Below are 14,064 nucleotides of genomic sequence, written 5' to 3' on the forward strand. Positions count from 1 at the left end.
ATGTACAACAAAACAAAACAAAAGTTTTGAAAACCCCACTGGGTTTTTAAACCGTGCTAAGCACCCCTCCAGCGGCCCACACCTGCCCCAAGGCTCCTGGGAAGCTCCAAGGGGCTGGTGGCCAGCACTTGGGACACACAAGCCACGTGTGTTAGGGAAGACGAGCAGGAAGGAGGGAAAGAACTGGAGGAGCAAATGGATGACAGAGACAGAGACTGCAGCGGCCCCGCAGGCAGCCAGGAACTGCCTGCCACGGGCAGGGGTCCTGTCACACTCTGTAATGCACACATCTCTGTCACGAACATGTCACCTTCATGGCGAGGAGAGAGACCCAGGCCCACCATGCCCAGACCCAGCTCGGTGCAGAGGACCCGCACCCAGCAGTGAGCCAGGGAGGCGTGGGGCAGGCGTGGGGTGCTTACCATTTTCCCATGAGACTAGGAAGCGTGAGCAGCAGGAAGGAAAGGGGGAGACAGTCACCGAGGGGCACAGCGGCCTGGGGAGGCAGGACTCGGCCCTGCCATGTGCCCAGCTTGTGTTAACCAGGGAAAGGGCCCCGACTTCAGCTGGGCTAAGCCCTGAACTTGGGAAGTAGCCTCAGGTCACCACCTCCAGGGCCCCAGTTGCTCGGCTGGGACACCAGGCCTGGGCAGCACTGTGCATATTGGGTGTGCACCCCACCATGAGCTTGGTGCCTGCCCATCTGGTGCAGGGCCACACTCAGTAGGTGCTGTGGGCCCCATCTCCCCAGAGCACCAGGGCTCAGCACCCATCACAGCAGCCTCCGCCTCAGCCCCGTCACACTAGGCTCCTCCCTCCCACCAAGGCCCGGCCTGCTCGGGACAACAGGAGTGCAGGCAAGGGGAAGCTCCTTGCGGCAAAGGGAGAGGTCATCAAGACACACCAAGGCTGATAGCCAGCCTCTGCCCGGCCTGGCCCTGGGGAGCCAGGGTCTCGGTGTGCCCGCCCATGCTGCTGGGCCCCTCTGCAGCAATCCACGTTAGAGTCTTTCCGCCAGGCCCCAGCCTCAGAAACCCAGCGCTGCGCCCGGGGAGCCCATGTGCCCCACAGCGTGCTCACCTTCTTGATGTCCTTGTTGTGCATGGGGTCATCGGTCATCTTGTGGAACAGCAGCTCGATGACCTCCTTCAGCTCGTAGCTGTAGCCCTTCCTCTTGCACACGATGACTACCTTGTCAAACAGGAACAGGTACCTGGGCGGGGAGTGTGCCCAGCCATCAGCACCCAGCCACTGCCTCTAGGGGTACACCCTGCCCTCCCTGGCTCACCCCACAGATGGGGCTGGCTTACTTCTCTGTCCCCCCTGGACTCTGGGAAGCATCCAAGGGCAGAACCTGAGTCTGCTGTGATCCTGGCCCCTGGCACACGGCAGGTGTAGCCACAGGATGCCAGGCCTGTGTGGATCGCGCCAGTGCCATGCCCCTAGCTTTCTGCCCACCTGTTCCTGGTGGTCCTTTGGCAGAAGCCCAACTGGGCAGGGCCTGTGTGGGAGGCAGCCCGCGGTCCAGGCTGCTGTCTGCCCCAGCTCACCAACACTCAGAAGGAAAGAAGGAAGCCACTAAACTTAGGCAGCGTGGAGCCTGATTTGGCCACTGAGAGGCCGGGAGCCTTGGGACAGGATGTGCCCCCCACCCCAGGCACTGCCCCCGCTCACCTGTCCTGCTTGGTGTGGTTGACGATGGACCGGACTTTGAGCTCACCATCGATCTTTGGCCTCCCAAATTCCTCCAGCTTCACTTGCTGGCAAAGAGCAGGAAAGCCATTAGCAGCAAGGCAGGGGCCAGATGCCCCAGGCGGGGGACACAGGGGAGCCAGGCACAGACTGGTGACAGACACCGGGATGGCTCCCAGCCACGCTGAGGATGAGCAAAGCAGACAGCAGGCAGGGACGAGATCTGAAGGCCGCTGTCCCCACCCTGGCTGGCCCTACATGGGCACAAAGGAGGTTCTGGTCACGCTTACAGGCCCTGCCATGTGGAGCCCCAGGTGAAACCTGATAGAAGCCACACACCAGGCCCCAAAAAAGCAGTGAGGAAAGGGGCGGCCATGGGCAGGGAACAGGGAGGGCTCGAGGTCAAAGCCCTGCCTGGGAGCTCCAGGTTCATCTCAGTGGCTGGCTGGACATGTCCACTGCTGCTTTGATCCAGAAATGCCTCTTACATCTACGCTGCCGGGATGAGGAAGGCGAAATGGCCAGAATGAGTGGCCCAGCCCGGCCCGGCCCGAGTTCCCTGAGGTCCCACAGCAGCGAGGGCAGTGGCTGTGACACCATAGCGGGCACCTGCTCAGGATGCCAGGCCTCGGCCCAGGCCCTCAGGTGAAGAAAATCAGGCCGAGCCAGGGCAGAAGGAGGCCAGGTCTGGGGGAAGCCAGTGCCATCGGGAGGTCATTCTGTTCCCATTTCACAAGCAGGCAGGTGGCACAGGTGAAAGCTTCAGTGTCCTCCTCGTGTCATGAGCGGATGGCCAGTCGCTGTGTTGAGGTCACTGTGTTGAAGCCTCGGTGCCTGGGCTCCCGCCGACACCTGGGCAGCTTTGTGTCTTCTGAGCAGACAGAAACACGAGGAAGGGCCATGCAGTCCAGCCACGGCTTTCTGCTCCTTTATGTGACACAGCAGGACAAGAACTCCACGCCGCTGGCCGCAGTGGGTGAGGAACAGGCACAGGGTGCACGCTGGCCCCACGTCCGAGTGTCCACTGCCTGTGCGCCAGCAGTGAAAATCCCCAAGGAGTGGAAGTGTCCATGGCAAAATGAGGGTTCTCAATCAGGCAATCTGCCACTTGAGGGGCAGCTGTCCGTGAGGAGACACTGCAGTGGCTTTCAGGGGAGATGGCAGGGTGCTGTGCCCGCCCCACTAACTGATGACACCCAGGGCACAAGCTGAGGTTGTGCTCCCCAGGGAGACAGTCATCTCCTGTCCCCAGACCTCGCCGGAGCAGCCCCAGGACAGGTCCTGGGCAATGTCTGCCCTACATGCCAGGACCCCAGGGCACAGGAGCACCTAACCAAGCCCCATCCACCATCCCTGTGGTAACAGCTGGGGCCACACTCACCAGGTTCTCTATGGAACTCTGGAACTCGCTGATCTTCTTCAGCGTCTCCTTGTCCCGTTTCACTTCGTTAATGTACATCGCCAAGTCCTGGAGACCAGCACCAGGGGTCAGGGCCAGGCCATACCCTGCCGTGGCAACTGACTCTCGAGATGAGCAGAACCGGGGAGGTGGGCAACTGTCCCACAGAGCCAAGGCTGCAAATCCCAACCTGCAGGCTCCTGGCCAGGATCCTTCTTCAAAGCTAGGTCGGAGATCACATTTCCACCCCATGCAACCAGGCCACCCTACCTGCTCCCACCTTAGCGGGGAGCCTGGACAGAGTGGGCAGTCAGCGTCAGCCGGGAGCCTGCAGGGCCAGCTGCAACTTCCCTAGAGGTCACCAGGGGGCAGTGCCCGCCACGATCCCAAAAGTTAGCAAGCGATCTGGACCCTGTGGCCAGCAGAGAAAGTATGCGGACCCTGCCCTGCCCAGAAGGGCTGGTCCTACCCCCCTTCTGCCCACCATTTCTTGCTCTGAGGCCTGGATGTCCACACCCACAGGACTGAGCTTAAGGGGCTTGGAGGTCACTGTTTTCCTTGTCCCTCGTGCCTCCTGCTTTGAAGACTAGAAGTTTGACCCCGAGACAAGAACCCAGCATGAGGGGCAGGACCCGGGACTGGGCCGGAAGCCCCATGAGACAGGGCCCCCCACACCATGAGATGCCCGGGCTTCTGCCCGAGCCATGTTGCAGATGCAGAGAGCGAGGGCCCCTCCATCTCCAGCAAAGCCAAGCTCACAAACACCAGGACACACACCGGCTGCATGAGCCACGTGCTGTGGCGTGGGAATGCTGGGAACCCAGGCACTGAGGGACAAGTACCCCACACTCCAGCTGAGACTGGGGCCAGCACCCAACCTGCAGCGTCCTCCACCGTGGTCACCCACCCCGCCCTGGCCCCACCCTGGTCTGTCCCAGAGCGCTGCCTCCCAGAGGCTGCTCTCCCAGAACACAGGCATAGGTGCAAAGTGCCACACTGGCCTGGGAACGCTATGCCTCAGTTTACCCACCCACCTGCATGGCTTCCAGTGCTTCTTTGAGTTGCTGCCGCTCTGGCCGGTCAGTAGAATGGCTCAGGAGCTCCTGAGGGGGACAGGGAGTCCCAGTTACCCTCAGCCCCCACCAAGCTCAGCTGTATCACAGCAAAGTCCTGGGGACAAAGCCACCCTTGCCTACAGCCTGTAGACAGTGACCCTCTCCCTGGGGTACCCCATACTGATGAGGTGCTCACTAGTGCTGGGGATGGTGGGAGGGTCACTGTGGCAGGAACATCAAAAGCAACAGGCTGGGCTAAGGTCACTGGTTGATTCATGAAAGCACTTGAAGACTCATCCCTCCCCCAGTCTTTCCTCTTTCCATTGTCTTTGTGGGTCCCAGGGAGCTCACCAAGCTCCTGACCAGCTGACACAGCACTGTCTCCTCCCCTTTTCCTAACCTCACTCCTGGTTTAATCCCCCTTCCTAGCCATGTGACCGCACCCACCCTTAAGGCATGCCAGCAGCTGTGAGGCTCTGTGTGTGTTGCGCCCTGATGGGCTGCAGCTGGCACGCATGGAGTGTGGAACAGGCACAGCGGCTCACCTTGAGCAGCAGGTGGTACTTCAGCACACGCTGCATGGGCACCACCAGCAGGTCCTGCAGCTTGAACTTGCCATCCTGGACCTTTAGCGTGCACTCCTGGGGGACACAGCCCACATAAGAGATGCTGGGGCCCGACCTGGCCTGCTGCATGCCACATGTACAAGGGTGAGGGCATCACCGCATGCGGCAGGGCACATCGAGGCTCACACCCTGGGGACTGTGACACTCTGGGGCTCCAGTCGGAGCACAGGGCCCTGCCCACCCTCCCACAGCTGCCCTGGCCACAGGACGCTGAGGACACTCCTGTCCATGCCCAATAGTGACACGAGCAGTAGCAGCCACCAGACACGGGGACCTGGAGTGTGGGGACAACAGGCTGAGAACGGAAGCCCCCCCCCCCAGGCCGCCACTTCCAGCAATGGACTCCTGTGGTCAGCAGCAGCAGGGTCAAGGCTCATACCCTGGCTGAGTCACACTGTACCCAAGGTTCAGGCACCTTCCAGCCAGGGGCATCGTGCTCTGTCCCCACAGACCTGATCCCCAGCACACTCGGGAAGGGCCGCAGCGGCCTCACCTCCACTTTCTGCCGGAAGTCCTCGCGGCTGGCTAGCAGCTGGTGCAGCGTGCTCTGGGCATGCTCCATACGGCTGCAGTATTCCCCGTAGATCAGCAGCCTGCGGGCAGGGGCATGTGTGGGCAGGTGGGCGGGGACCCGTGCCTGCACAGGCCTAGCAGTGACAATGTTCGCAGCAAAGACCAGCAGGGAGGGTACCAACAGGTGTGCAGAGACACGTGCACACGTGCACACACACACACACACACACACACACACGCACGCACGCACGCACGCACTCACCCAAGTACCAGGTGCATGCCGAGGTGACCCGCTTCCTTCAAAGGGGCTGCATGAACACCAGGCACCATTCCTAGCTGCCCCAGATCTGCTCTCCCCTCCTGGCCAGGAGCAGGATGGCCAAATCCTGGGTACAAGACAGTGCCCACTCCTCTCCCGTAGCTCGACCTGGGTCAGGGCCCCAGCTCTACTTTAGGTTCCCAGCCGCTGTACTACCTCAGATGGGGTCACATGGGAGAAGAGCAGGCATCGCCACTCAGACTGGCAGCCTCAGGTCTGTCGCCAGTGCAGTGGCAGCTGGGTTCTTCTCCAGGGGAGGTCCCTGCAGGGCTCTGGGGTTCCCCAGCAGGGACGTGGCATAAGCGCCCTCCTCTTGAGAACATGGAAGAGGCCAGGACTCTACCCAGGATATGACACACTGCCACCTGCTGCCCTTGTGTCCTTCCCGTGCCCTCAGCTGGGTCCTCACCCTGTTCCTGAGGGCTGACTTTTATAAGAAGCCACACACCAGCATCCCCTGGGGCTGGGGCAACCACATGCAACCTTGACTTTCAGTCCTCGTGCCCTGAAGACACAAAAGCCCCTGTAGGAGACCCACTCTGGGTGACAGTGCTGGTGACCACGAGGACAACAGTGGCCAGTGCTGGTCAGCTGACAGCTTACGACCCTGTGACCCACTCCTGGGGCAGGGACACTGGGGTCTCCATGTGCTGCCCAAGAACCACCAGCTGATGGTGACACCCAGCCACAGAAGTGGCACAGATGGAAGGCCACCCCTGGCCCTGGGCAATGTCTGCCATCAGAGACGCCTCGTCCCCTGGGGCACTCTGCAAGACTCCAAAGACGTTGGTCACACTTCCATGGACTGAGCTCCTGCTGCGGCTGAGCTCTCAGGTAAGTGGTCTGCCCTGTAGAACTCTGGGCAGATCTCCTGTCCCAGGCCTTAGGTGGTCAGGACCAAAACTCAGCCCTGGAGTCAACAGGGAGGAACACATTTCCCACCTGGGATGGGTCACTTCAGAGCAGGCTCAGGCCCCACGTCATATTCCCCAAAGCTCACTGGGTCCCCTTTCTGGGCCCATGCCTGCAGGCCGACAAAGCTGGCTGAGCTATGGCTCCATCCTTAGGGTTCCCTGAGGTTCCTGCACCACCCTGCAGGGACTCCTGGCCGAGGCTGGGTCCCACTGTAGCTCCGGGATGGCTGAGCAGCTCCAGCTGCAGTGAGGCTGAGGATAGCTGAGGACAGACACTGTGGGCAGTGCCCATGTGGCCCTGCCCCCATGGCTGCAAAACCCCAGGTCTCCCTGCCCACTACCATGGGCCCTGGATGAGACTCAAACCCTCCATTCCCCTTAAGTGAGTCTGCTCCTGAATTAAGAATTTTAATGTAAAACTGATTACAATCCCCACCTCTGGAGGCACAGGGAAAAAGTGTCATTTTCTCTTCCTAAAAAACTGAACACAGCCACTAAGGCCCCCAGCAAGGGCAGAAAGAAGCCTCCCAAAAGGATGGTCAACAGGCCAGTAGCCAGCCTGGAAAATAGGCCAGACAAGAGGCCAGCCATGCGGTCACCAGGTCTCACATGGACAGAGATACCACAGGCCACCCATGTCCTATGCCACTCGAGCTGACCAGCTGCTCCTCACACCTGTGCTCAAGTCCTCAGGCTATCAGGCCCTGCCTTGGCCCATGACCCCAGGGTTAGGGAAGTGGACCTCACCCCATCCAAGTCCCCACAGTGCTGTCTGGCCTGGGGCTGCTGCTGCCTGCTGTTCCTGGGGCCCTCGATGCAGGGCTGCAGGCTGCGTGGGTGCCCAGGATGCCCTGGCAGGCATCCACAGACTCGGGCTTGGCTGCCTTGTTAGAAGCGAGAAGCCTGATGACAGCCCTGCGCCTCCCCTCTGAGGGGTCTGTCGGGGCAGGCAGGGTACTACAGCCCCCCGGAAAACACCATGGTCATGCCAGCAGCTCTGTGGCCTCCCAGGGGCACACAGGCCCAAGGCCTCAGCAGACGAGGGGCACAGAATGGTGAGCTAAAACCACACAATGCCAGCCACCAAGATTGGGGAGCAAGAGAGGCAGAGAGAGGGTCTCTGGGTCCAGAGAGTCCCCTCCTCTTATGCTTTAGATCTAACACAGCCCCTGAAGCCATGTTTGAAAGGTGACTGCATCATGGGGCATCATAGTTGACTACTGCTAGGAAGCAGGGGGCCTGGTGGGAAGAGGCGGGGTCTGGTGGGAAGAGGTGGGACCTGGGCTCCCCTTCACACTGCTTCCTATGTGTCATGAGGTTAGCAGCTCTCCCTCACCCAGCCCCTTCCACATCTGTCCACAGTGCAAGGACTGAAACATCTAAACGGGAGCCAAACTCCCGAATACCCTCCTGCGACGGCCAGCACTCACTCACCTCTCCTTGAATTCCAGGAAGACCTTGGCCAGGGTGCTGCCCCCAGCCATCATGGACACGTCGATGGCCCGCAGGAAGCTGTGGTGCACCTTGATGAGGTCCTGGGTGGAGAAGAGCAGTCAGCATGTCCCCAGGCACCCACCACTGCCCTCCGGACGCCCCAGGAGGCTTGACAAGGGGCTGGGGGCTGGGCTGCACCCTAACCCGGGACACCATGGCCCCAGGCCAGGCTCCAGTGCCAGTAGGGCAGGGAAGGGAGGACACCTGGTTCCTGGGCCCTCATGGCTGCTCTTGGAGCCAAGGGATCTGGGCAGCTGGTTCAAGGGCCCTACAGAGTCAGGGTAGAGGGCAGCCTGGGGTGCCAGGTTTGCCCACATTGCAGCAGACGATCACTGGGGGCAGCCCTGAAGTCCTCGATTCCTGCCCTGGCTTCCTTCCTGTCTATGATCATCTGTCCTGGCCATCAGCAGGTTGGGCATGGAGAGCAGGAAGCACCAGGCCCAGGCGAGGCGAGGCTGAGGCCGAGAGCCTGGATGCCCTCAGGCTGACAGGAAGCTGGCTGGGGCCAGAGCTGCTGCCTAACCTGAGCCAAGGTGGCAGGGTCAGACACTGCCCAAGAGTGAGGGACTTGTTGCCTCCACTGCCCCAGAGTCTCACTCCATTCCATGGAACTCAAGTGGCCACTGTAAGGCTGGGGCCATCGGTGCCTCCTTGGCAGCTGGGCAGAGAGTTTCAGAGACCCCTTTTGCAGAGCCCATAAACCTCTTCCTGCTACCGCCTGAAGTCGGTTTCCCCACAGAGCGGCGCTGCTGTCCCCAGACCTGTCAGCCGTGGGACTGCCTGGGACACCGGGGATGGCAGCTGGGCAGGGTGCCATGAGCAGGGGCCAGGGTTGGAACACTCACCTCCAGGTTGATAAAGATGCTTGCCATGTCTGCCGGGCTCAGCACCAGTCGCAGGGGGCCCATGTAGTTCTGGAAGACAGAAGCCCTTGCTGCCCACTTGCCACCGCCAAGCCACAGTCACGGTGCCCACTATGCTTGGGCAGGGCCTGCTGGACACAGGGGCTGAGCCACGGTCCCAATCTTCACTCCTGTGGTCAAGCAGAGCTCTGGGGAGGCCCAGATGGGGTCGGCTGGGGGCAAGAGCTCTGGACTGGACGCTGCCTGTGCCCCAGCCAGACGTCCCTGTCATGGCCACAGCAGACTCCATGCTCCACACAGCCACCCTCAGCAGGTGCCCTGTAGTTAGAAAGGGCCTTGCCCTTTGTACTCCACAAGCATCAAAGGCCCAGTGGTGGGGCAGGGGACCAGGACGCCCAGGGGAGCTCAGGGTCTGCACCCACGTCCCATGACCTGATCACGACCCAGTGCAGGGTGCCCTGGCCGTCCACAGCATGGCCACCATTATTGGGGGACACAGAGTGGGTGTAGCCTGGGCGCAGAGTGGGAACAGCCCCAGAAAGGGTGCAGACAGATGCTCAGCACAGTGCCTGGCCCAGGGCATGCTGGGGGCAGAAGCCACAGCAACCACCAGGACTCAAGACAAGAGGAGAGACAGCGCGGATGGGTGGGGCTGCAGCGGGAAGAAAGGTGAGGTGGCCTCCTGGTGTGGTCACGCCGCTACTGGAGAGACCGAGGGGCTGCTAAGTCCTGCTCCCTAAGGTGGCTGCCCTGACTCCTAGCCTGATGTTCACGCACCCTGGACACCAGACGCCTCCCCGTGGCCCAGCCGAGAGCCGCCCCACCTTCTCGATGTCTTCCAGGGTCCGGTAGTACTTTGCCTCGGTCTCCTGAATCTCCAGCAGGCAGCAGCTCCTCTTGTCGTCCTCGGTCATGCCCATTTTCTAGGGAGGACGTGAGACCTCAGCCCGGGCCACCCTGCCCAGCCACCATGTGCATGTCAGGACTTCGAAGCCCCCACTTCATGCCCCATACAATAGGGTGCCTGCTGGGGGGCTGTGAGGTCCTAGTGGAGGACACAGGGGACCTAGTCCTTCCCCATGGTTTTACAGTTGAGGAAAAGGAATGAGGAGGGACAGAGATGAGACACCAATCAAAGTACAGAGGTTCCTAGAGTTCCAATCTCCTGCTCCTCTGATGTTGACCCTGGAGGCCCCAGCACACACGGGCAGGGTCCACCAGTCCCACCCAGCAGGCAGTGCTGGCCACCGTGGGGGCCCTCCAGAGGCCACACCACAGGCAGGGGACATGGCCAGGGATAAGCAGCTCTCCCCAGCACTCTCTTTAGGGTCTTGCAGGCTGAGCAAGACACAGCCACCCGTAAGGTGCTGGTCAAGCGGCATGATGCTGTGTGCCCAGCCTTTGCCCAGTGCCACCTGCAGCCAAGCCTATGCCACCCTCCAGGAGCCACCCTGAAGGCCCCTTGTGCAGCAGCCCAGCTCCAAAGCAACGTGCAAGAGAGCTTTGACCTGCAGCTTCATGGGGACTGCGGAGGCCCGTGACCCCTGCCACCCCACAAGCCTGACAGTGGCCCCAGGGAACGCAGACCCTTGTTCTCTCCAAGGGACCTGGAAGGCGGAGAAGTTGGTATTTCAGGCCTCTCCTGGCCCCTTACCTGCCACTCACCTGCATGTATCTGATCTGAGAGCGTGGGGATGAAGAGAGCGAGAGTCAGCACGGCCACTGTGCCCCCCAGCTCAGCTCGGGAAGCCAGCACCTGAGTCCCCCCACCCAGCCGCCAGGACAGGCCTGTCTAGGCCTCTCGGGACAGGGCGGGGACCATGTCCTCCTTAGAGAAGCTGCCACCAGGGGACCCTGCACGAGATTTCTTGGGAGGTGCAGCTGGGACAGGCCTCGGGGAGGGGAAGCCCCCGAGGGAGTGGACGGGAAAGGTCAGGAGTGTTGGATGCTGGCAAGGCCAGGAGCAGGGGTGAGCTGGTTCCTACCCTGGCAGACTGTACAAATGACCCATGTCCTTTCCTGTGCGTCAGGACCAGGGACAGCAGAAGCCCCCCAGGAGTCTCCCCACCATGGTCTGGCTGGGGGTGGGAGTCTCAGGGAAACATGCATATCCTGGGGTAGGGACACCCCGAATTCCACTGAGGTTACTACCCCTGTATGCTCATGTCACCCATAGGACACCCAGCTTGCAAGGGCTCAGGAGGAAAGTGGCCCTAGGGGGCCAGTGCTCAACGAGGGACCAGGGCTATCCCCAAGGGTACAGCCCTGCCAAAGGCTTGGTGGGGTTTTGCAGGCCCTTTCTGGACAGCGAGGGTCACGGAGGTCTTCCAGGACCCCACGAGACCACCAGGAGGACTGAGGAGCAGAGACAGCTGCAGGGCTCTCCAGCCTCTCCAAAGAGCCTGACAAGGTGTTGGGGGTGGAGCTTCAGTATCTTTCAGACAAAATGAGACCCCCATTGTCAAGGGGAGACCATGGTGCTGAGAGGCCCCTGCAGGCCCTCCTCTCCCCTCCCCTCCCCTCCCTGTGGGGTCTCCCCGCCTTCCCATTTCTCTACCACCCGCTGGTGCTGCCCCAGCCATGCTATCTGCTTCTCCAGAAACCTCCCGTGTCTTCAGGGAACGCAAAGGGTCACAGCCTCCACTATTGGCAAGGAGCCTGGCGGCCCAAGGGGACTGTGTACCCCACAGCCTGCCTGCAGGACCCCACCTTCCCCAATCAGCTGTTGCCAATAAACCCGCACCAAGCAAACTGGCATCCAAGAGATTAGACAATGCCTGTGTGGAAATAAAAAATCCTCAGGGCATGAAGACACAGCTGGCTGACAGCTCATGCCAGGCTCTTGGCACGCCACACAAAGGGCAGAAGAGCCGTGTGGCACTGGGCCCGAGCAGAGCCACTGCTTTGGGCAGGACTGGAACCCCAAACCTTTAAAGGAAAGCTTCTGGAGGTTATCAGGGAGCACGAGGGGAGACAGGGACGCTCTGTGGGGGGCCCGTGGGGGCAGTGTTTGATGAAACAGGGTGGGCCAGGCGGGGTGCAGGTGGGCGCAGTCTCACCATGGGCTGCTGCACCTCCACCTTGATGATGTCCTCGTAGATGTCGTCCCCTTCGTCCTCGCAGGGGACGCAGTCGTAGATATCCTCGCCCAGGTCATGTTCGCTGCAGGGAGAGGAGGGTAAGCGGAGGAGCTGGTGGCCCGGGCCAGCCCGGCAGTCTCGCCACCTCGGCCTCAGGCTCCCCATCCCCAGGGGTATTCTGGAGGCCACCAGCCCTGGTCACCTGCTGAGGCAAACGCTGGTGACACAGCAGGAGGCCAGGGCCTGGCCAGGAAGACCCCTGCTTCCCAGAATCTGCATTCCTGCCTCTAGCCAGAGCTCTGAGCTCTGCACTCAGGGTCTGCCAAGCCCTGAGGCCTACGGTGAGGGAAGGGGACAAGGCCACACATGGAGGTCTTCTGCACCAGGTGGCCTGGCAGCAGAGAGGACAGGGACCCAGGGCCCAGGCTGTGCCTTCCCAAGTGGCCAGAGGGAGATCCCGCCTGCGCTATGACACACAAGAGTACTCAGCACGCATGGTGAGGGTACAAGTGCCCCTGGCTCCCCACTGCCTGCAGCACTGAGGCCACGGGCACCTCCCACCTTAGGCCTTGTGGGACCCTGCCCAGTGCATTACCAATTCCCCCTGCCCTGGGCATCAGGTGCTCGGCGTGCAGCCTTGGACCACTTTGCCAGGTCTGAGAGTGATGGCTGGAAGCCACCTGCCCTGAGACCATGCAGCCTCCGTCTGGGGCACCTACACCTGGCCCAAGGCACTGCTCTGCTGGTGATGGCCCAACTCAGCACCACTGTGCCGCCAGCTAAGGACACTGCACCCGGAGGATCAGAGCCAGGCAGCGTGGGGGCTCAGGCTGGCCCTGCTGCCCTCAGCAAAGTGAGCCTGGTCTCAGCCTGGCTCAGCACGGGGCCGGGCCAGTCTCCTCTGGGAGGCATGGCCAGGAGCAGCCCTGCTCTCTGAGACCTGCTGCCAGGACCAAAGAGGAATGGAGCAGGGCAGACACGCACAGCAGGGACCCCCAAACGGCACCATAGCCTCTTGTCAGTTTGGGTCAGATCACCAAAGGTCGAACTTGGAGGAGGAGCCCAGAGCTATGAGGGACAACCACAGGGCATCACCTGCCCACTCCAGGTGTGAGGCCTGGGACCCGGCCAGGGGTCAGACCAGCAGGGGATGCGAAGAGCTGCCTACCCACCACCGCCTAGCCCTCCTGTGCCTGCGCCTGCCTCAGATGCAACACCATCCCCATTAGCCTGGGCAATATCAGCTCACAGCACCCACAGACTGGGGTGCGGTCCCCCAGCACCCACACAGGACAGGGTGGTGTTGGTGAGCTCTACCCCCAGGACACTGATGATGACCTCAGTCAGCCTCCTGTCCATAGATGCATGGCCCCCCATTCTGCCTGCCAAGCTGTGGGGACCCAGTCTCTTCAGCGGTGCCTGCTCCCAAACCCTGCACAGAATTCTGACCCTGTGGAACCAAGATGAGAGGTGGAAGCACCACTTGCACTGTTGATGGGTGCAGCTTAGCTTCAGCCGGGCAGGAGAAAGTGGCCGGGACGAGGGCTTTGCCTGCTAAATGTCCCACGAGCCGATGAACGCTAATGGGGCCTGAGGGCTGAATCTGTGGAGACATCCAGATTCCAGGGCATGCTCTGCCCGGCTGGGGTTCTCCCCAACAGAGAACTAGGGGCAGTCGCAACAGCAAGCTGACCAAACTGGGCCTGGATACAATGAGCCAGCTACACACTTTGGGTGCCCGGGCACACTGAGCACTCATCTCTGAAGAGTACAGAGGAGCACAGGGACGCCCTTGACCTCGGATAAGAACGGGACTCTGAAGAGGTCAGGCAGCTCCCAGGCCGACAATTCACGCATGAGCTCAGGCCAGGGAAGGAGCTGGGCTGAGCAGGGTGCCCAGCAGCCAGGCCGATCCTCCCCTGGGCTGGCTCTGTGTCCAGGATACACCGCAGTCCTGGGTGCCCATGAACACCAGCTTGCTCACGGTGCTAGAGCGGGTTTCCACAGCACTTTCTCCAGGGGTTACAAAGACAGACGCACAACTTGGCTCATGCGGCCTACAGTTTTCCCGGCAGCCTCCTCTTCCTGTCACCTCACCTCCACCAGGGG

At 61.3% G+C, this 14,064-nt stretch overlaps 1 protein-coding gene across 7 annotated transcripts in view; it reads right to left on the reverse strand.

Annotated features, from left to right (window-relative positions):
• Vav2 (vav guanine nucleotide exchange factor 2) overlaps positions 1-14,064 on the reverse strand; it is a 127,471-nt gene that overhangs the window by 15,069 nt on the left and 98,338 nt on the right. For 5 of the 7 annotated variants that reach the window (XR_002792034.2, XM_063244209.1, XM_063244206.1 and 2 more), the window contains exons 5-15: positions 11,935-12,037; positions 9,700-9,798; positions 8,858-8,926; positions 7,953-8,053; positions 5,266-5,365; positions 4,692-4,787; positions 4,126-4,194; positions 3,074-3,160; positions 1,675-1,760; positions 1,081-1,213; positions 423-437 (exon numbers count right to left, since the gene is read on the reverse strand). Coding sequence is in view for 6 of the 7 variants with exons in the window: in XM_063244209.1 (XP_063100279.1) it covers positions 423-437; positions 1,081-1,213; positions 1,675-1,760; positions 3,074-3,160; positions 4,126-4,194; positions 4,692-4,787; positions 5,266-5,365; positions 7,953-8,053; positions 8,858-8,926; positions 9,700-9,798; positions 11,935-12,037 (958 nt within the window). In the remaining variant the exon portion in view is untranslated. The remainder of the gene's footprint in view (positions 1-422; positions 438-1,080; positions 1,214-1,674; positions 1,761-3,073; positions 3,161-4,125; positions 4,195-4,691; positions 4,788-5,265; positions 5,366-7,952; positions 8,054-8,857; positions 8,927-9,699; positions 9,799-11,934; positions 12,038-14,064) is intronic. The other 2 variants (XM_063244207.1, XM_063244208.1) reach the window with 1 other exon arrangement.

The sequence above is a fragment of the Cavia porcellus genome, unplaced genomic scaffold, assembly GCF_034190915.1.
Source record: "Cavia porcellus strain 051 isolate PalLab524CR breed Dunkin Hartley unplaced genomic scaffold, mCavPor4.1 scaffold_49, whole genome shotgun sequence".
NCBI classification, from domain to species: Eukaryota; Metazoa; Chordata; class Mammalia; order Rodentia; family Caviidae; genus Cavia; species Cavia porcellus.